Source organism: Nycticebus coucang, chromosome 4, assembly GCF_027406575.1.
Source record: "Nycticebus coucang isolate mNycCou1 chromosome 4, mNycCou1.pri, whole genome shotgun sequence".
Classification (NCBI taxonomy): Eukaryota; Metazoa; Chordata; class Mammalia; order Primates; family Lorisidae; genus Nycticebus; species Nycticebus coucang.
Window position 1 is genome coordinate 78557121 of NC_069783.1, and position 23040 is coordinate 78580160.

Here is a 23040-nt window from a genome sequence, read left to right on the forward strand (position 1 = left end):
CAATACAGTAGGAAGCCCTAAGCGGAAGTGAAGTTTAAATTTCTGTCCTCCTGCTACGTCACTGTCAAATTTCACCTGGGCAGAGATACCATGACCTCTGGATCACATGGGCTTTGTACATCCTTGTTCATGTAGCAAGAAACAGAAAGACTCCTGAATTTGATACTTTTGAGAAAGAGGAAGGATCGTTTCACTATCAGTGAAACTAAAACCTCCTTAGTTACATCCAAAGATAAGACAAACTACATAATTTGAATATTCAAAGGTAAATAGGGATGATAAAGGTGCAAAAGGAAAGGAGTGAAGACATGTACACATTGCTGCATATTCCCAGGAAAAGGTCAGAATAATTGTAATTGAAGGAGAACTATTTCCTCACATAAACATGCATTGTCATTTAGGTTTTCTAATTTTCGTTGCTTTAATTGTCCTATATCAGAATGACATGTCATTTATCCTTTGAAAGAATGAGTTGACTAACGTTCAAGTTCCCTTTTTTCATTTTGAAAATTAAAAGTGAAAGACTGCATCTGGACTGGTGACGTTTACTCTTTCTTCTGCTTGATTGATTGGAAATAGTTAGACTGGACAGCAGGGGGTAAGGGCCTGGTGTTTATGAGGGATGTTTATGGGTGTTTATGGCACAATTTATTATTTTCCTTAGTTGTTACCTTGAACTATGAAGGTAGTAAAAATGCAGAACACATTTATCTTACAGAGTTATAACAAGCAGCAAAGGAAACCATGATACTTTCTCATACCCCTCGCATTTGCTTTTTTCAGGCTAAGATCAGATTTGGAAAAATGAACAATTAGATCAGTTCATACTTTACATTATCAATTTTTTTGTTTTCTTTGTTGGCATTTTGAAAATTCTGTACACATTTGAGGTGATTAAGTAATTCTTAAAGGCTTAACTAATGTTGAAGGCAAGAAAATCTAAAGATAATTAAGATGCCTCATCCCTCCCCTGACCCCTTTGCAAGCAGGTTCTTGGCTTCTAAAGAAATGAAAAAGCATCATTATCATAAGCTGTGCATTCAGAGTCTTTGAAATGTAGGCTCTAGATATAAAACCAGTCCATCAGTGTTGTATGAATGCTAGAGCCTCTCTGCTGGTTTAATTGTAATTAAAAGTGCTACTTTCATGCTTCAGATTTTACCACGTATGCCAATATTTTCTCAATTACTGCTTGAGTACCATTAGATATAAGTTCAGATTTAAGATGGTTCATTCCTAGCCAAAGAAAGAGGTATATTTATGGTTTCCTTCTTGGTAAAAGAAATGTGTTATAATACCTGCCCTCTAGTTTGAAACAGAAGTGAGAGATTAAAAGTAGGATAAAGTATTTCAGAGCTGTTTTTGAGACCATCTTGAAGTATAAAAAAATCATGTACGACTGCTACTTTAGTTTCTGAGATGAGGGAAAGGCTGTTGCATTAATTCCCTTACAGTAATTAGCAGAAAGTTATTTGAAGGAAACAATATCATGCAATGGCTAAGAGCATTAACTGCGGAGCTAGAGGCATGCAGCCCGATTCCTGCTCTGTTTGATCTAAGGTCACACCTACACACTTACTCTTCGCTCCAAGCACATTTTTTGCTACATCTAGTTGACATTTTATCATAGGTGTGGTTTTTCTTTGTATTTTGTTTTGCAATTCTTGTTGTTGTACATTAGGTCTTCCAACTGGACATTCCTTGTATACATTAAGACAGTTAATTTTGAGTATAAATACAAATGCCCATACCCCTACCTGATTTTCATACCTTACAATTAACTTTCCATGAGACTTCTCCACTTAAATGTAAATATATCGTTAAGTACTTACTCTTCTTCCTCTGCTATCCATCACAGTTGTTCTGGGCTCAGCAAATGTTTCATTCAAAGGACAGGAGTAAATATCCCAAGCTTAGGAGGCCATACAGTCTCTATACCAACTATTCATCTCTGCCATTGTAATGCAAAATAGCCACGGATAGTTTGTAAATGAATGGGCCTGTGTTCTGATAAAACTTTATTTACAAAGTAGGAGGGTCACTCCTAGGATGTAGTTTGCTGACACCTGTATTGTTGGTGTTACCAAACATGCTAGACATTTGACTTCTTCATTCTCATAGCCTATATATTTCCAAATCTTGCCAGATTGACACACTAATGTTTCTTAAATCCATGCCTTTGTCATTACCCAGGTGACCACAACCCTGACTTGTACTCTGCCTATCTCTCTTCTGAACTCTGAAGACTCGGTAATTGTTCTTCTGCCTTTTACTTCTAGTCTGGCCAAAGCTAACTTCCATAGAAAACTTCCTAAAACCAAACAGGATTATGCCGTTTTTATGTTTTATGATCTGTCATGATTCTACATCACCTAAAGGGGTATTCACAAATTGAAAAGCTTCTTGACATGGCATAGAAGTATGCGTCAGGCGCTGGCTGTTGTTCTGTGCCTCCCACTCCTATTTTTGTCCATTCAAGTACTTTCAAAAGCAAATGCCAAGATTAAGGGGATTAGCTTCATAAGGAGAAGTTGCCTTTGAAGGGTAAAGTAGGCTAGTTCCAGCAGAAATAGGCGGACGGAGCTTTTGAACTGTGATGCAGGTCAAACTTTGTGAAAGAAGAGCGGGAAAGAAAGGAGGATTGGGTGGGAAGTCTCAGCACAGTTCTGAGAAAGTTCTGGTCAGGCCAGTGGGAAGTCCATTCATCCATTCCATAGTATTACCAGACATTTTCCAAATTACAATTGGTTGTATGTGTTTTAGTTTTTGATTAGAGAGTCAGCACATTGAAAGAAAGGATTATTCAGTATGTGCCCTTCGGCACCTAGAATAATTGACCACCCATTTGATTACTGAATGGTTATACTCTCAATTATCTATTGGAAGTGTGAGGTGACTCAAGACAAAAGAGGATCATATGACAGATGATACTTTTGCCATTATATTTAGTTTAGAATAATTGCTTATTTTTAAGAAATACATTTTTATAATTATGATGAGATTCATTTTAGTTGAATGTGAGATATCTTAAACAGTGGAAAGGACGTTAGCCTCAAAGTTGGAAGACCTGGGTTGAAATCCTCATGTCCTCTTCGAGGGGCATTCATGAGATATCATCTGGGCATCATCATTTTCCTGTTCCATTAGATGGAGACAGTGATATCAAGGACACAGAATGGTGGACTCCTCAAACCATTTTGATCCATTCAATTTCTTGCTTTGATAGAGGTCTCCCTGCTTATTCCTGTGTTAGCACCTGCATCAGGCTAAGTCAGTGTCCTGTAATTCTACTGAAATTTTTAGATCACATGACTTTTTGTAGAGAGAATAAATGATATGAGCAATTTAAACGTAGTGTTCTTCTAACAATTGTATATGTGATGCGTACAGGTAAATGTGTGATTCTGGGAAGTAGTGTTGAACTACATGATTTTCTGAATTATTTCAGGTTAATGTTTTTATAGAGTTCAGCACTAGAGAAAATGGGAGATCAATTACTTACATGAGACTGGAGAAAATGTTTCAGCACCTACGTGATGGCAGAATAGGGTCCTAGCTTCCTTTGCTTGGGGCTGAATTATTGTGGCTGTTATCTTTATGACCCTGCATTCCCATTGTACCTCCATAACTGTAAGAATGAAAACAATACATTCTAAGTAAAGATGTTAATAAAAATAAGTAAACATCGTAAAGCAGAAAATATGCAAGCCAAATATGTAAGATAAAAAAAGAAATTAAAGCAAGCTATTCTTTTTAAAAGATAAAATAAGAAATGCAGGTCCACAATTTTAAAATGAACTAAAGGGATAGTGTAAGATGCAACTAAAAGATCAAAAGGATAAAAAGATTAAGTGGGCATTGGCGCCTGTGGCTTAGTGAGTAGGGCGCCGGCCCCATATACTGAGGGTGGCAGGTTCAAACCCAGCCCCGCCGAACTGCAACAAAAAAATAGCCGGGCGTTGTGGCGGGCGCCTGTAGTCCCAGCTGCTCCGGATGATGAGGCAAGAGAATCACGTAAGCCCAAGAGCTGGAGGTTGCTGTGAGTCCTGTGACGTCATGGCACTCTACCGAGGGCGGTAAAGTGAGACTCTGTCTCTACAAAAAAAAAAAAAAAAAGTGCAAAAATAAAAAAAAGACAGGTTTTAAAATGTAAAATCTCAGTAGACTAAAGAAAGTCAGTACAGTTGAAAGCAGCATAATATCCTCTCACAGGAGTATACTTTTGCCCTACAGGAAGATACAAAAGTGTTGGCTATTTGACTGGCGCTGGTGTGTTGCCCCAGGGAAATATTCCCTCAGTGACCAGGGAGTGGAGTTTAAATCTGAATGATAACAATGTGCCCCTTCCCGCCAGCAGAGGGCAGCCGCACCGAGAAGTGGGGGCAGGCAGAGGTGACGCTGAGAAATGAGACCACTAAGAGCCTGGTGCTCAGGGGCTGTTTGCTGATCTGAAATGTTCCGGAAGAGAGTTAGGGAAGAGAACTGGCCTCAGTGTGTATGTGGTTTTATTTTTTTATTTTTATTTTTTTTTTAATCACTCCCAAAATAATACAGCAGCAAACACACCTTCCTCACTCCACTGGGCTTTCATTCTCTGTGTATTTCTTGCTCCAGATTCAGCTGCAGAGGTCTGTTTTTCTTACTTTTTGAAATCGTACCGTTTCCTCTAGTTCTTGTGACTCTGACTTCATTTAATTCGGTTTTTGCCTTATATTCTTCTCATTTTCTAAACCCTGTTGTAGATGTGGCAAGTTCTCTGAAAACACAGACTCACACACATACACGAACAACTCATACCATCTTCCATAAACACATGTAAACATATGTGCACACACTCCCCATGCATACGTGTAAACCCCCCATTTACAGACTCATATCTTACACACACACACATAACCCATATGTCTCTCATACCCACACGTACATGTACAATCACAACCTGTACTTACTCGGTCAAAGATACACACGTGTGCACACATGTGCATGCATTCCATGCACACACAGACACCTGCAGGCCCATGTGCACTGGGTTTTTCCTTTACCTCTTTTCTCTCCCCTGCATGGCTTCTCCCTGCTCAGATTTCACATCCATCATTGCAGTGTTCCCCATCTGCACCACAGATATGGATTGGAATATTATAAATTTATTGTTTCTTTCCAGGGAGATTTTGTTCAAAAGCTTTCCTCCCATGATCTATAAATAATGAACAATTCCATTAGAAATGTGATGGATAGTATAACTTTTATGCAGAGTTTGTCAAGCTTAATGTTTCATGCTTTTAACTTTCATGACAACTCCAGGCCATGGCAGACGGGGAGCTCAGTTGGCTGACACTCCAAAGTCTCTTTTGACACATGTCCCAAAGTGTGTTCCTTGGGTTCTCATAGATAATGCATGCATTTTAAAAGGGCACTTTCATGCTCAAATATGTTTGGGAAATGCTACAGTGAACTGATACCTTTAATGCAGAATTTCTCAAAGCATCCCATATGATAATTTGCTCTGAGGCATGCAGTATTATTTCCAAAGAAAATTTGGGTAGGGAACCTTATTTTTTCATCAAAACACTATATCTTTAAAGTCAGTGTTCTCTGGAAAATAATTTATATAGTGTTAATGATGGTAACACATTCTCCTCTCTGTGGCCCTTACTGAAGGTTTGAATTTACCTTGGTATTTTTCTGTAAAATGGACACTTCTTTATATTTCTCATTCAAAAATATAATAAAAATTTATCTTGGAGCCAATATATGATTATGAAGAGTCTCCTAGAATCTTAGAACAGAGTAAATAATTCTTATTATATTTTATGTTAACATGATTTTCTCTGAAAATCTTTGACAATATTCTTTATAAGGAAGATGGTCATCATATTTTGACAAGTCATATCTTTAAGTAGAATATGAGTTCCTAATGCATGTTACGTAGTAAAAATACATAATCATGTGTGTGTGTTTGTGTATGTGTGTGTATATATATACACACATATATGAACATTATATGTCATAAATAATGCAGGACACAGAGAGAAAGACAGAAAAAAAAATTCAGATGGATCTCTCCGGAAAGAGATTATGCAGACACAGTGATGGCACAAATAGCAGGAATACCTGTGCTCACCTCTGCTCTCCTTTGGGACTCTTAGAAATGATAATTCTGTAATGATGAATCCTGAAGAGCCATCCACTGTACTGAGTCAACCATATGATTTTTTTTTTTTACACTGGACAACTGTGCCCACTACCAATGCCAAGAGACAAAGCTCAAATAGCACATTTTTGGTTCAGTAAACATCCCTTTTTCATCCCCTTTCCAAGACAGAAGAGTCTGTGAATGTAAAAGTGGTTATTATTCCAAAGCCTGGCCCAGAGTATCTGTCTCCTGTTTGCAAGATCTCATTCATCTGCCTTCTAAATGCAAGGGGGAGTTTTGATAAGTTAGTGATTTTCTAAAACATCTGAAATTCCAGTGGATTTTACCCACAGTCTGTGCCTAATCTATACCTATTTGTTTTCAGTCATAACCTGCCTACACTCATTTCCTTGAGACCCAACCAACTTGTGCTCAAAGGATCTATCTCCCTGGTATAGAGATTTGCATTTTAACAAGTATCTGAGAATCTCAGCCCAGATCCTCTGAGTGCAACCTTTAGCAAGTACCTTAGCATGCTTTTGGGGGCTAGAATAAACTTTCCCAGAGCACACAGTTGGACTTATTTGTAATAGTAAACAGGTATTTTATACTACATTAAAATAAAAAAAAAATAGAAGTATTTTTTATGCTCCTCTCCCCAATCTCACTTTAGCATTAAGCATCACAGTAGGCATATAGTAGGTCCTCAGCAGATGGTTGATTGGCAATAGTATCACTCCCTATTCTCATTGTATTTGTACACATGGCAAGTTGTGTTTCTTCATTATTTTTTAAGCTGCTGAATATTTAAGTAAACATTTAAATGTTTAAATATTTAAGTAAATATTTAAGAAAACAGTAAGGGGATAGCAATTGCAGCCACAGTATTCTAAGATTGAAGACCATTGACTCCATCATGGACACTCTGGTTATAGGACATCTAAGTATGCACCTCCAATGACATGAGCACACCATTTCCTGCAGCAGGTCATTCTAAATATTGTGAAATGATCTTTGCCTAGGGCAGAAATGATTTTTCCCAAAGAAAACCATTTTGGGGAAATGCCAACTTTGCCTCTGTGCTTCACACATTTCATATCACACAATTCATCAGTCCCTCCACTCTCCTGATTTGCTGAGAGTTCTCCAGGTTCTGCTGCTATATTTCTGACCACCTTTTCTCTCTCCCTTTTCAATTCTCACTCCTCCGCATACCCTTAGAAACTGACATTACCAAGGTCTTCCTTGGTCTGCTCTTCTTGCTCTATTAATTTACTGGCATGTCCTCCACTACTTTGTATCCAAATGTCCCTTACAATTCCCAGATCCCTATAAAGGCTGATAGGGCTCCTGAATTCTGGATGTATGCTTCCTTCTGCCTCTGGACATCTCTGCCTATGGCATTTCCGGGCTCCTCAGGCATTGCTAGGGTCAAAGTAAGCTTACGTTCTCCATGAGGCCATCCTTTTAGGAAGCATCTAGAATTTTTCCCCTAGCTGGGATCCTTCAGAACATGTTAATACATCTGTCAGGACACTGTCAGTTAATTGTGACAAATCTCTCATACACATTATGAACCTTTTTCCAGAACACTAGTTTTTCCATAAAAGATAATAATTCCTAGTGGGGAATTAACCTGTACTAAATATTTCTGTTGGATGTTCTGTGCCCAAGTTGCAAAAGTGATCATGTCATGGGTCTTCTGCATCTCATGAGGAGCACGTAACGTATATACTAGTCATGGCTAAAGCAGGTTGTCGACTGCATACCATGTGTAAGCTCCATCCTTTTCATGTAATTCCCCACAGTTCTACACTGAAATGTACTTTGTTTGAAGGTCTCCTTTTTTTAAAAAATCCCAAGCCAGTGCCACAATGTCATTTAAAAACTCTTCAGTGGAGATAGCTATTGCCAAGAACATAGTCTTTGAACAAGATGTGCCGTTTTCAACCTGAAGATTACACTGAGGACAAAATATCTCACCAAAAGTTACCATTTTGTCAAGGCCACTTGAAAATTTGTGTCAGAAAGTGGTTTCCCATCCAAAGGGCCTCTTTTCCTGGCTTCCGAGTTTTCTGCTTTAGGAAACAGGGTGTGAAGGCAGTCATCTCTTCTGTGCTCATTCTTTTCTTTCTTTTTTTTTTTTTTTTTTTTTGTGATACTTCCAGAACAAGATCATCCTGGACCCCATGACGTTCAGCGAGGCCCGGTTCCGGCCGTCCCTGGAGGAGCGGCTGGAGAGCATCATCAGCGGCGCTGCGCTCATGGCCGACTCCTCCTGCACGCGGGACGACCGGCGCGAGAGGATCGTGGCCGAGTGCAACGCCGTGCGGCAGGCGCTGCAGGACCTGCTCAGCGAGTACATGAATAACGTAAGTCCTGGGCTCTCTGTTCCTGTGTCTCGGTGCATTAGTTCTGCGATCTTATGGCACTACGAAAGCTTGGATAGCAGGAAAGGACAGACAGGTGTTTCCCCAAAGAGAATCAGGTGAAACCCGAGAACCACTGGGGAGCACGTGTGTCCTCTTGTTTCAGAACGTGCCCGTGTGTGCGTCTACACACATAGTTAGAATGGAGGTATCTGATGGAGAGTCGTTCTTTCGCTTTTTATTTGAATGATTTCTTCTTGGTCATTTTAGTGGCTGTGAATTTTGAGTTAAGATCTCATTTGTAAAGGCAAACGATGGATGGAAACCCTGGAGGATACACTAAGTCCTCTTTTGCAAAGAGCACTTTCAGAGCTAGGCAAAGCTGTAGGTGCTAATCTTCACCCCTATGTGGCATTAATAAATATAATAGATCTTAAAATGTTTATACAGAGCTGTTGGAGGTGGGAAGTTCTAACTGCAGAGCAGTAAAACTTGGAGCTTTCTTGATTGGTTGTGCAATTGGGAGTTATTACAAAAGAATCTTTAGGTTTTCACATAGCTGTGTGTCCAGTTGTATTTTGACAGGTCATAGCCATCCTCTTCTAGAGTTACAAAATGTGACAGTTTTTGTATACTGTTAACTGCAAAGAGGTGGGATGAAACACATATTCTTTGCTGTGAAAGGCATTACATTTTGGTATTGATTTGCTACCTTCATTCAGCGGAGGTGTTTGCCCAGAGCTTGCAACAGTGAATGATCTGGGGTTTCCCACCTGGACTTTTGGGTTTGAGAGAATTCAGCACAAATTGGGAGAAAAAAAAAAAAAAAGGTGTACATAAATGAGGCCTTGACATTATGTTCTGGGGAATGCTCTGTGGAGGGACAGGTAGGTAAAAGGGACACTGAAAATCTGCTCACAGCTTTTAAAGTCTAAGCTGGGTATGGTTAGACCCCTCTGAGGCAACCCTGAGACAAAGCAGTCAGCCTACGCCCCTCCCACCAGCGTCTGGCTATTCTTTATAATGAAGCTGTTTGACTAACAGACACGCAGGCAAGGAGCCGGTGGTGTCAGAGATAGGGTTCGTCCTACGTCCCCTGCAGAGCACTTCATTCTGAAAGCAAAGGGATGTTTGATGAGAATACTATAAACTAAAAAACAAAATCTGTTTCCCTTCCATGAACCTTCAGATTCTTTCATTTCAGAAGACTTCCCCATTTTCAGCACAGAAAGAATCAAAGGTGGATGCGTCATGCTTGTGAGGACTTCTCTATAGGATCCTAGATGGCTAACGTTTTCTGTGATTTTGGGCTGTGGATGTTGTTTAGGGTACAGCTAGAAACGTTGATCACAAGGGTCTCCCACCTTAGTGAATCTTTTGAATAGCAGATTTTTCAAAAAAAGAATGCTTATAAAACTTGGGGTTCTGTTTATTTGTAGTTTCTAACAAAATAGCAATGGGCTAATTACTTGTATGTGGAATTTGGTTTTACACTAGGGCATGCTGGTATTTCTATCAAGAAATAATTATTAGCCAAGAAAGAAGTAGAAACTACAGAGATAGCAGTGCTGGATAAGATCTCAATATAAATAAATCAGACCAAAACCAAAAAAAGTTCCTGTGAATAGAAATCACTGAGAATGTGATTAAAGTGGTTCCATAGAGATGTGACATGCAATTTTGAGCTTGATGTTTAGAATCCTGCCAAGTAGAAGTTTCTTTCTTTCAGTGTAAACTCTTCTAGATTAGCAGAGCTGATAGATTTTTATATTTTATTGACTCCAGGCACTTGTTTTTCTGTTCAGCACCTTGTGATGCAGAAATGTTTTGTACTTTTATTGAAATCTCAGTTTCTCTTTTGACATAGTTACAGATAATACAGGTTTGGGTATAGTGCTTAAATTTCAATGTGTACAAATTTTTTTCTCATTGAACCATCAGGATCAAAGCCTGATATAAAACACCTCCCATTTTATTTTTATATAAATTGTATAAAATGTTGGACTTCACATTGTTTAATGATTTCAGTGTAGAATTGTATACAGCTCGACTGCCTCCGAGATCAGCCTCTGGTGTGCTCATTTCTACTGCCACAAAATCAATTTATATTTATTTTATATAGCATATATTATTATTAACAGAAAACACACATTTATGCATTAACAGAAAATGACGTTACAATTAACAGCAACCAGTAAATTAATCAGTCATTCCTGAACTTTTAATAAGATACTTTTTAAAAAAAATTTTTTTCAGGTCTGGGAATAAAGGTGCTATCAAATTATCACCTTGCAGGTTTTCATCTTAATGTGCTAGGCAATACCATTAGGATAAAGAAATCATTAAACTGAAAATAAAAGACTTAACAATTGGCATAACTGACATTTCTGAATTCTAAAATTCTCATGAACATTCAACTTTTAATGCTCACTGGTAGCCAACGTTGTTCTAAAACTGTGTACAGTAGAATCTCTGTAAATTAACCACCCAAGGAACTGTAACAAACTTGTCAACATATGGCAACATAAGGAAGTAGGGCTACTGTACTGATATGTACATTGGGTGCATGTTCATTCTTTGAAAATTAGGTCAATTTTAGGAGATGGCCAATGTATGGAGGTGGTCAGCCATGGAGGTTCTACTATCCCATACGTGCCAAGTGATATGGAAAGGAGGGAGATGGAGGTTGTGGGCAGAAGCTTCCTCCTGTTGATTAGGAGAAGGGAGTCATCATGGGGCATGGGCTATGTTTAGCCACATGGGTTACACTGAGCTCAAATTGTGTGTGTGAGAAAAAAAAAACTGGTGTGAGAAAAAGGGCTGAGGGGACAGATGTGCTTGGTTAAAATCATGATCACAGAGCCTGGCAGTGGTAGAAAAGATGGTTGGAATTGTTTTATAAAAGCCTTGTCTGGCCTTAAATTACTTTATCCAGTTTAAGATAAAACCCAAAGGAAAAGATTCTTAAAAATAATCTCCCTTTAAATAGATTATCATTATTATACATATGTGGAAACTAAGGGCTAGCAAGAGACTCTTATTCAAAAGCTGTATGGGGTATAAATGTTAATTTGGATCAGTGCCAGCAGTGCAGTTGTTGGAGTATTCTGCTGAGTACTATAAATAGTTCCCATTTATAAACTTCCCTCTGTAACTTACAATTTTATATAGCTTTTTTTGTGGCAGTAAAACTCCTTTTTCTATTAAAAGAAAAATCTTAAAAATGACCCTGTGATAGTATATAACTAAGTATAGTGTTTTATTGTAGGAACGTTGTGATGAAGTCAAATTTAGAATTTTTTTTTTTTTTTTTCATTTAACAAATGTGTATTGTCTGCCTGGCTGCTTTGTTCCAGATTGGTCTAGGCTTCTGGGGACATAAAAGTGAACAAAACAGATGCAATTCTCTGGTGTCATGGAGCTTATATTCTAATGACAAAATGTAGACAATAAAGACATAAGCGATTTGAGCAAGAATGATTTCAGATGGTGATCAGTGCAAAGAGGAAATATCCATATAAAACCTGAGAGGTAGAAAACATGAGATACCACAGTAAGGATGGCCTGGGAAACATGTGTTCAGTTGACTTTCAGTTAAAGGCCTTTTTGAGATGAGACAAGGGAGCAGAGAGCCTTGCAAGTTAAAAGACCAGCAAATCACAAGCCCTGCTGTGAGCAGGTGCCTGGTGTGTCTGAGGAACCAACCTGGAGCCTGAGTGCCTGTTGGAGCCAGTAGCTGGGCAGGGGCAGAAGGGGTCTATCTAGTGCCTTGTGTATCATTATACAAATCTGACTTTCATTCTAATGGAATGGGAGGCCACCAGACAGTGCTAGGCAGAAAATGCCAGGATTTAGGTGTTGAGAACAGGCTAAAAAAAGAGATGAAAGCAGGAAGACAGGAGAGGAGGCCCTGGGCCCAAGGATAATTGCTGAGAGGATGGTCTTTTGGACCAGATGATAGGAGAAGTGGAATAAAGTACCCACGTTTTGACTATGTTTTAAACAAAATGTGCTATGAAGTGACTAGTGAGAAGACTGTGCTTGCTCATTAACATAAAATAGACATTTACATTTTGAATGGCAGTCCTAGGCATATCAGCTGCATCTAGTAACAAACGGGTTTGGGTTGCACAGAAAATTCTGATTTATTCAGATGTTGTTAACAATTTGTAAGTAGCTTACTTGACAATGGCTGGGTACTCTGCTAAACAGATGATTGTGTTTGAAAGGGGAGTTAAAGAGAACAATTTTATTTCAAAGTGGTATCACCAAAAATATCCAAGTGTGGGTCACATTCTTATTAAACAATAAAAATATAATACTTATCCTAAGTGTTAAACTGTAATGCAGAACTGTAAGGAGTAAAATTAATGTTTATTCTAGATACTGAACTGGTAAATACAGAACAATAAGAAGATTCATGAAACCGTTACTTTTTGAGCACAATTCACTGCTAGGCCTTAAAGAGAATATGCAATGAACAAAAGTGCCTGGACCTTACTGTGCTGCTATAAAACTATTTCATTTCGTATGCATAGACTGTGTAGCTCTAAATATTTTAAGGACTAATGCAGAACTATAGTTTTCTTAAATAATCATAAAATTAAACTTTGTTTGCTCAAGGATGGCAAAGATCCTGGTGGCAAAAAGTATTAAAATGTGGTGTCTTATTTTTTAACTGTATTTTTTTCAAATAATTACATATATATATATAAAATAAAAAGTTGGACCCAAATATATATATATTTGGGTGCAATTTTTTCCACACCACTTAAAGCCTCTAAGTGGATCTCTGAGGTTAACAACGTATAAGTTTCCAATGTTAGGCAGGTGTTAAAAGCACATGAAGACATACTGATTTGGGAACACATACACATAAGTGCCTGAAATGTTATTGTCACAGCCTTTGTTATAGAGCAGAATTTAACATAAGGGTGTTCTTGAAGGAGCCTACTTAATACATGAAGTGATGGCTGCCTAGGGCCACCGGGTCTCTGAAAATAGTGGCTTTTATATTGTGTTTTGTTTTATATAGTGTAAAAGAAATATATGTTCATTGTAAAGGCCAAAAATCAAAGAAAGAAGAAAGTAAAGTTCATTCCTAATCTCATTCCCTAATCATTGGTGATAACTTGGTGTATGTCTTTGCAATCATTTTGAACATAAAGAGTGGTCTATTTATATATGCACATGTGTTATGCCCTGACTTTTTGAAAAAATGGACTCATATTGTAAATAATTTTTGTAACCTAGTTTTTTTTTACTCAATATGTTGTGAATATGTTACCTTATCAATAAACATTATCTAACTTTATGTTCACTGGCTGCATAGCATTTTATTGTATTAATATGTAATAATTCATTTAGAAGCAATTCATTTGGAGTATATTTTTAGAGAAAAGTTTTGCAAAAGATAAGTAGGGAAGATTTTTGTGCTGGCAGTGTAAGTAGAGAGTTCTGATTTAGACCGGAAGCATGACTGAGGAACAGAATGAGAAAAGACGGAGAACACAGATTGATTTTCATTTATGAAAACTCTCTAAGCTGGCCATATGCAGTTCTACTCAGAGAGACTCAGAACAAAGTTCAGCGTTTGGCCTGAACCGAGAATTCCAGAGAAGGATTGAAAGTTTATGAAGGGAGTGTCACGAGAAAGATAACTTATTTTAGGAATTATTATCCTGCCACATTTCTCCCAGATAGAAAGGTGGGGATGACTAATTGTTATTCCTTAAGAATAAGGTTTTGTTAATTAAACAGAAAACTTGTTTCCAGTATTATCTAGGCCTTGTCTTTTCTCTCTCATTATTATATATACATGAGGTGGTGAAATTCACAAAAGTCAGCTCAACTAATAATAACTTCCTCTATTAAAAGGTTTGGCTTAAAACAGAATAGAAAGTAGTGTTCAAAAATGTTTGTGGGCCATCTGTGACCTAGTTGCCCATAGCTCTCCATAATAGCCCTCCACTCTAATGGGAAATTAAAAGTTGCCTTAATGAGATCAGTGGCTTCATTTAAGGGAAAGATTCCCAATACCCCAAATTTAATGCCTGTGAAGGGAGGAGTTCCTTGCCTTTTCTTTATTTGCATCTTTTCTTTTCTTTTCTATCTTCTGCCTTTAAATATATTCAGTACCCCCTTCTCTGTTAATTTTGAACTTCAAGTTGATCTGCACAATTATACCTCCCATCTAAAACTTGTGCTTCCATGAAGAGACAATTTTAAAATTTGTTTTTGGTTGACATTTCTTACTTAGACATTGAAAGAGTATGATTAGGTTTACCAGCTTTTTCTTTGAGGTAGGAAATTGTCCTTTGAATCTACTCTTCAAAGAGATATGCATAGTTGATGTGGAAGTCTTTTGGGAAGTTCTTTAGGCTTCTGTGCTTGCATCCTGGCATTTTCAATCACGTTTGCATTTCCAGGTCGATTTCACTGGCGCTCCCAGAGGGACCCTGGAATTTGTACAGGGTGGCACAATCTTTTCAATGTTTTCTTACTTTCCTTCTTCTTATACTGTTATTATTATCATATTTCTTTGCTGATGGTGCTCCACAGTAATAGGATCTTAGAAAGCCAAGGGATGTTGTGGAGGGAGGCACATGGTGGGTGGCACTGACTCAGACACAGGTGGTGGCAGAATGTCCAGTCTTGCTGCCAGGACATTTCTGGAGACAATAATGAGGGCATGAGCATGAAAGACATTGTGTCAGGTTCAGGAGTCCCACAGAGCAAGTGTGAGAGGGCCCCACACAAGTAGCAGGTATGAAGAGACCTGGAATTGGAGTGATCTGGGCACAGCAGCCATCACAGCCATCGAGCACAGGTGTAGGAAGCATCCAGGCCCCGAGGAAACATGGAAGGCCTGCCTGAGCCTAAAAGGACCCAGTGTGTAGGGCGATTATCCAAGAAGGAGACTTAGGTCCTTTGAAAAGTGTGGCATGCCGTACACATTTGGTATCAACTTGTGACATACAACTAAATGTCTTACTCATGAAAGTTAGGCCTCCCTAGATTTGGTTCCTTTGTAGCACGTCAACTCTCAGTGAAATCTCACGTTTCTTCTCCATGGCCAGCAGAAGGGCTTTCTTTTGTGACTCCCACCCCCAAATTCTCCACGGTGGATAGTTTGGCAGCAGGCATAAGTGCTGCCAGTTTGTCATTTGTTAAGTGATGTGACTTAGACAAAATAGACTCTCTGAGCCTCAACTTTTTCTCAGCTGTGTAAAGGCAATAACAGGATCCATGGGGGGTTAAGGGGGAGTGCCTGCAGATCACATGACATGATGGCCTTTAGAAAGCTCCCTGCCAGTGCTCCTATTCCCCATTCTATTTTATTAATCTCAAATGCAAATATAAGCCCTATGCTGTCAAGGTCACTGAGGTCATTGTGGAGTTAAAGAGAATAGAAAGATAAAGGAAAAACAAGCTTCATGGGACATGTCTGCACAGAACCTGGTCCTGTTCTGTTGACCCCCCTCCCTGGCATCTGCTGAGTTAACAAGGACCCCACAGCACTCATGGTGCAAGGATCTTGCTAACGGGCCAAGGTGAGGTCTCTTTCCATCAGCTGGCCAGCAATCTCTTAACAGGAAGATTTTTGGGGAAACAGCCTTCTCATCAAAGTGCCCCCAGTGTTACTTCTACAATTTATACAGTCTGAGCATTGAAGGTCACAGCAACTCCAGGCCTGCACAATTGATTCTCTTCAGCAGAAAAACAGCACCGAGCAATCAGTACTTCTCTGCCCTTCTGTTCACACCTCCTACCAACATCCTCTCTTCATCCCTCCATCCCTTTCTTCTGTCCACTAACTGTGTGCTTGGTGAAATTCTTTAAATTTTTTTGAATGTATGGATGAACTCACAGGCCTGAACTCACAGGAATTGCAAAGATAAAAGAAATGATAAGAGAGTAGCTAAAAATGGGCCCACAGATTTCTCATGGCCAAGACTAGGGTTTTAAATAGGGCATATGTACAAAGAACAGGACACAAAGCTTGATGACTCAGCTGGATGTCTAGTAAGATTAGGGACTTTAATATAAAGCCTGGATTCCCAGATGGTGACCCCATTAGGGTATGATCTAAGAAAATGAAACTTCCTTTCACAGAGTAAAAATGTGAATGTGTGTTTTCTTTCTTTTAGTCTTTAAAGAGCAGGAAAAAAAAGAACACCTCCTCCGCCAAGAATGTTTGACCAAAATCCCACAGTCACTCAGTATCAGGGCCAGAATCTATATTCTAGCATGACCTAAAGTTTACCCAGAATTTCATGTAAAGACATTCTAAGTGGTGGGTTGCCAGGGACTTGGTAAAAGTAAATATCAATGTTCTTCAGGGGAACGTACTTTACACTCGGGCCTCAAAGAATTTCCAAAGATGATATTACAAAGAACATAATTTGACATTTTAGAATCATTAAAAGCAAACTCAAACAAGCCACCATGAGTAAGCGCTGACCAAACCAACCAGTCATAGATTAGTCCTGCAAGAGTTGCAGGTTTGCAGTTATTAGACACAGATTATAAAATGTTTTAAAGAAATTGAAGAGAGTACTGGAGATTTGATAAGGGAGCAAGGGGACTGTCAGAACTGACTGGACAGACTCAAAGTGTAGGCCGGGTGTCGCAGTGTCTGGGGAATGTGGGGTTTCCTGAAGGGCCAGGACAGGAGGTTCTTGGCTGCCATAAGCCTGGGCTAATGAGGACGAAGAAAACATGTAATTGAGTGTGCCCAGCCTTTGCCATTTAAAGTGGTACAGATTGTAAACTCTTAAGCAGGATCTGGTAATCTTTTGGCAGCTCTTTTGTTGAATAGCATTGCTTTCCCATGGCAGACTTCTAGAATCTAGAATGAACTCTTCTTGGTGATAGAATTAAAGAAAAAAACTATCAAATGAAACAGAAGATGGGAATAAGAATTTGCTTCTATAGTAAAATTAAGTTCTGTCCTTAGAATTCTAGCTAGCTTCTCTCCTGTCAGGCAGACCCCTCACTGAGTCCTTGAAAGTTGGTTCTGGACTACATAAGATCAATTTCTGTGATGGGGGAGAACAAGAAACGTGATGACAGCGAAAAGGGCTACCTTGACCTAGCCATGGGGCAAGGATTGTTGATATGGTTGGCTGCCAAGTCATCAGGTGTGACTGTCCTAGGTAAGGCAGCCTGGATGGCACTGGCTTTCAATTGGTCTTGGAAGAGGCTTCCCGGTATGGCAATAAACTTCACAGGGTTGTCAGGGGAAGCAGCTCCCTCCTTTCCTCCATTACAACTGATAAACCTGGACAAACTTTTTTTCTTAATTAACAAAGTATGTGGGAAGATCAGAACTCAGGAATTCTTGTTCCCATATGGGCTGTTCCAAAGATAAGCTCCCTTGCTTGAGAATGATGCTGCTTTGAGCACTCAGAAACATATCTCTGAATTCAGTTAGAAACTTATTACACACTAAGAGCCAAGTATTTCACTGTTGGTGACGTTTCTCCTGTCTCACAGACGCCAGTCTCTTTGTTGCTTCTGTGACTTTGTTCGTATCTTCTCCCTGGTCAAAATGCTCTCTCTCACTCAAACTTTGCAGGGATGGCTCCTTCTTCACCAAGTTTCAGCTCAAATATGTTGGTTTTTACTACATCAGTATATTTAATTCTGCTGTAGCACCTGCCACACTCAAAACTGATATCATGTCTTTGTATTGTTATTATCTGTACATTTACTGGAATTTACCTCCCATAACAAGGGATATATTGTCTTGTTCACACTTCCCAGAATCTAGTATATGTAGCCTGGCATGTCAGAGGCTGTAAATAAATTCCATAATAATAACAACAAGAATAATAATAATAATAATAATAACAATAAGAAGAAGAAGAAGAAGAAGAAGAAGAAAAAGAAGAAGAAACATAACTCATATGATTTAAGTCCATTGATTCCCATGTCTTGGAACAAAATGATTTATCTTTTGCCTTTGGTCTACTGCCTGATAAAACAGTAAGTGCATTAGCTAAGGTTAAGTATGCTTGGCTTCCTCAGACCTCACTTTGCAGCGCCCAGACTTTTCTCTGTGGCTAAACCTTTATTTAAGGCTAGGCAAAGGCCCTTATTAATTGTTTCTAGAAAGGCCTGAAATGATCCCAGTAACTATCAGTAGAGATAAAAATGATACAAAGCATGTCACTTGCTTGCTCTTCAGTTCATAGAGCTCCACCAAGCAGCTCACTTTTATTTTTGCTGCTACTGAATGACCTGGTTGGGTACAAGTTCTTAGGGGGTGTGTCTGATGGGCTGCATTGGTTTAGCTCCTGTAGCATTCTGCAGGCTAGGCTGGGAGCTTAGGAAATTACTTAACTTATTACTTTCTAAAAGACAAAAGAGTATGGATATATACCTAAAGAGATAAATCAACAGAAGGCTCACAGGATTTGGCTTTTAAAACTTAAGTGCTCTGTCCCCAGAGTCCTAGCCCGGGGACAAATCACGGTCCCCTGCAGAAGGGGTTTTTGATCTGTAAGCTTGGCCAGCACCCCAGATGATTCTTAGGAGCAGACAAGTTAGGGAATATCTGATGCAGTAAGTCAGTGGATCAAATCAAGTGTTGATTTATTATAATGGAGCATGGGTTTTAAATGGATTTTCTTTTATGTTTGAGTGGGGTTAAACACTTTTATAAGAAACCATCAAGTGAAATATCTCCCAGGAAGTCTTTCTGAGCTGTGTATTACTCAGCCTGGACATTCATGATGTTGGGGGTGGGGGTGGCTCCTGAAGCTGAAGAGCTAATCTCTTCTTTGAAATAGTTAGAAATAGACAAGTGAATCCTAAACAGCATTCTACCCTGTGGGATACTAATTGAAGGGTAGCTGTTTTTTTTAAAACTTCTTTCGCCCTCATAGTCCTCAAACACACCTCTTCCTACACATCTACTCCCATACTTATAAAAAGACAATTTATCATCCTTAGAAGGCCTGTGCTGTCAAGTGCCAGAACTGAAATATCCAGTCTCACAGATTGTTGAAAAATCCTCATTCTTAACAGCTTAATTGCTGGCTTCAGTTGCTACGAACTTTGCCAGTTTGGATGCCACTGAGAGATTTATAGCATCAACCCAGGGCTGTGCCTTTGCCAGTTTGCACCTTGAATTTTGTTCTGAGCTCTTTTGGTGACTATTCTAGGCCACAGTTGCCAAGAAGAAGCAACATTTTGCCTGACGGCTCTAGAAATTTTTAAATCTGTGTGTCAGGATCACATAAGGAGATTTTGAAAAACAGATCTTCCAGGGCCCTTCCTCCATCCTAAAATAACAGAATTTTCAGGGACAGAGCCTGGGAAGCTGTATTTTTGCACATTTTCCAAGGCATTCTCCACCTCTGGTCCTGCACAAGCCTTGGACTATGCCGGCATTGGGACTCACTGAACACAATGCACATCATTTCATTCAGAGACAGGTATCATAAGTTTCCTCTTCCTGTGTTCTGAATCATATTTTCACAGTGTTACTTAATGTTTTGTTTTTTTTTTTAATTTTCATCCTTTTGATTATCCTCCCCTACTCTTTGCCATTACCAGTGGAGACCTTTAAAGGTCAATATGTCCTTCCTCTTTGTCCCCCTAAAGAGACTCAAGATAACAGCATTAGCCTGCCACGTGAATTTCACCTCAATAAGAAAAAGAATAAGAGAAGACGTTTATTATTCGGCCTGCACACTCGGGTGTTAGGAGGAATCAGTTCAGTGGCCTGTGTTCTGGTGACTAATTTCACACTTTTTATCCCTACAATATAGACATGCAGATCCTTTGGGAAAGGTATTTTGCTCTGCATCCATGAGACACTTACAAATAAAAAGATTCTCTGAACTTTACCTTATTACAGATATTGTCTCTTTGTTCACCACTCGCCTAATTTCATGCCTCTTATCTTTCCTGTTTGCCTCTTTTCCTCATCTATGAGATTATTTTTCTGCCATTTGTAAAACCCATGAAACCATATCCTTTCCTTACTTTTATTTTTGATTATTATTATGTTTTTATTCCTCCAGGATTCTCAAACAATCAACATCCATTTTTCTAACACTTCTGTTTTCTGATTTCACCCTGTGGGCAAAAATGGCTATCAAGCTATCTTCCACAAAGCAAATGGTTAAGGTCCTTCCCTGGGTCACATGGTTAGGTAGAACTGAAATTAGAACTCAAGTCTGCGTCATCTTCTTGACACTCTTCAGTTCTTTCCACTGGGTCATGTTTTATATCTTAATGAACCTACATGTAACACTGGGTTTTTGGTATTCTCTTTTCTCTATTTAACCCCCTTCTGTATTGCCCATCTTTTCCCTGATATTTAATTTGATCTCTTGGTTAATAGACAGCAGGCCTTAGACTAATCATTCTTGTGCAAGCACCTATATAGATCCTACCAGAATCCTGCCCAAAGCCCCAGATAGAAGGCTGACAACAGCAGCCTTGTGGGACAGCTATCAGCATTCCTCACAGAGGTACAAAGCAGATCCTGTTTGGGCAGGAGTTGGGTGCTAGTGGGGCAGGCAATTGAATATGATTTTTGTCGAGGGTGCAGAGTCTCATGGTTTCAGTCTCTAGGTGGAGGCTGTGGTGGTAGGACACAGTTACAAATGCAGTAACCCTGATAGCCAGAGTGCTGGACCAGTTTCCCATAATTCCTCAAGTGCACAGTGATGTCAGCGAGCCAGGTCTGCCCAAAGGCTTGACATGTGCCTTCCTTTGAAAATAAACCTCAATTTTGAGTGAGAAAGAGGAGTTAGTGGTCTACTTTAAAAAAATAATCGATTAATTAATTTACTTGACAAATGATAACTGTATATACATATATATGGGGTACAATGTGATGTTTTGAGATGTGTGGAAAGATTAAATCAAGCTAATTAACATATCCAACCCCTCACCGACTTAGTAAGTTTTGGTGGTGAGAAGGTATTCCTTTAGCAATTTTGAAATGCACAATCCATTATTATTAACTGTTGCTACTATGCTGGGATCCCTCCTGGCTAACTGAAGCTTTGTACCCTCTGACCCACATCTCCCTTTTCTCTCTCATCCTTCCCCCCTCAGTTTTGGGAATCACCCTTCTGCTATCTGTTTCTATGAAATCCATTCTGCCTAAAAGTGAGATCATGTAGGACTTTTCTTTCTGTGCTGGTGGGCAAGTAAATTAGTACAACCATTTTGGAGAACAGTATGACAATTCTTTGAAGACTGAAAATAAAATTACTATATGATTCAGTGATCCCATTTCTGGGTATATTATATCTAAAGCAGCAGTCCCCAACCTTTTTTGGCACCAGGGACTGGTTTCATGGGAGACAATTTTTCCATGAATGGTAGCATGGGGGAATTAGGAGCAATGGAACAGGAGGCAGAGTTCAGGTGATGACGCTGTGTGGTCTGATTCCTGACAGGCCACGTAATGGTACTGCTCTGTGACTTGGGGACTGAAGAGCACAGATCTAAAGGCATTGAAATCAGTGTGTCTAAGGGATGTCTATAGTCCCACGTTCATTATAGTGTTATTCCTAATGACTAAGATACAGAAGCAACCCAAGTGTAGCAATAGATGAATTCATAAAGAAAATGTGGTATACACATATAAGAGACCACAATTCAGCCTTTTTAAAAAGAAGGAAATTCTGTCATTTGTGACAACACGGATGAAACTGGATGTCTGACTACTCTTTAAATGGAGTTCAAACAAATCATCTTTCAAAATTTCAGGTCTTCCCTTTCCTCCAGAAGAAAGGGATGTCTGAAATTCCTGCATCTTTGAGAGTTTTGCAGTGAAAATTGGGTTGTTCTCAGCTTCCTCATTCTTGGCTCACTATTCAGTTTCTTAGATCAGCTAAGATGAACTTGCACTCTGCCCAGCTTCCAAAATATTGCTGCTGTTTTCTTCTGTCGTCTTTGTCCTTAAGACTAAAGGCTTTATCATAATGTAAGGGAGCTTCAGAAAAGATCAGTGATAAATGTGGTGCCAGATCAGCCATATTCAGCCACACTTCACTTAAAACAAAAGTAATAACAAGATTACTGTTTACTTCCATCCCTAAGTCCAGGCAGTTTTGCACCCTATCTTGACCAAGGTAATGAGTTGAGATAAGATGATCAAAGCAAATTTTCAAAGTGAGTTGAGGTTTTAGATAAAAGTAGAAGTGAGACACACTATATTGGAATGAATCTTAGAATATGGAGGAATCTAGTTGACCTTGGCATACTGTCATATTTGATTGTCCATTCCATTCCTACTGAATACATGACAGATGTTTGCTCCAATTTAGTCCCTAAAGGAAGTGTGGTTGTCAATGCTTTGTCCTTGTACTTTACATAGGGTTACTATAGAAATAGTTATCACATGATGATAATTCTTTGGAAACTTTATTTCCATCTATTTAATGCTATATTCTGTTTAGTTACTGACTGATAAGAGTTGCATAGATGATATCACAGTATGATCCATAGCACTATGTTAAAGGACAATTGAGTCCAGCATTATTATCTTAACCATTTTGTTAGAAT

General features: G+C 39.0%; 1 protein-coding gene across 3 annotated transcripts in view; it reads left to right on the forward strand.

Moving 5' to 3' along the window:
- CTNNA2 (catenin alpha 2) overlaps positions 1 to 23040 on the forward strand; it is a 1130561-nt gene that overhangs the window by 386976 nt on the left and 720545 nt on the right. For all 3 annotated transcript variants that reach the window (XM_053588738.1, XM_053588740.1, XM_053588739.1), the window contains exon 7: positions 8302 to 8505. In XM_053588738.1, coding sequence (XP_053444713.1) covers positions 8302 to 8505 — 204 coding nt within the window. The remainder of the gene's footprint in view (positions 1 to 8301; positions 8506 to 23040) is intronic.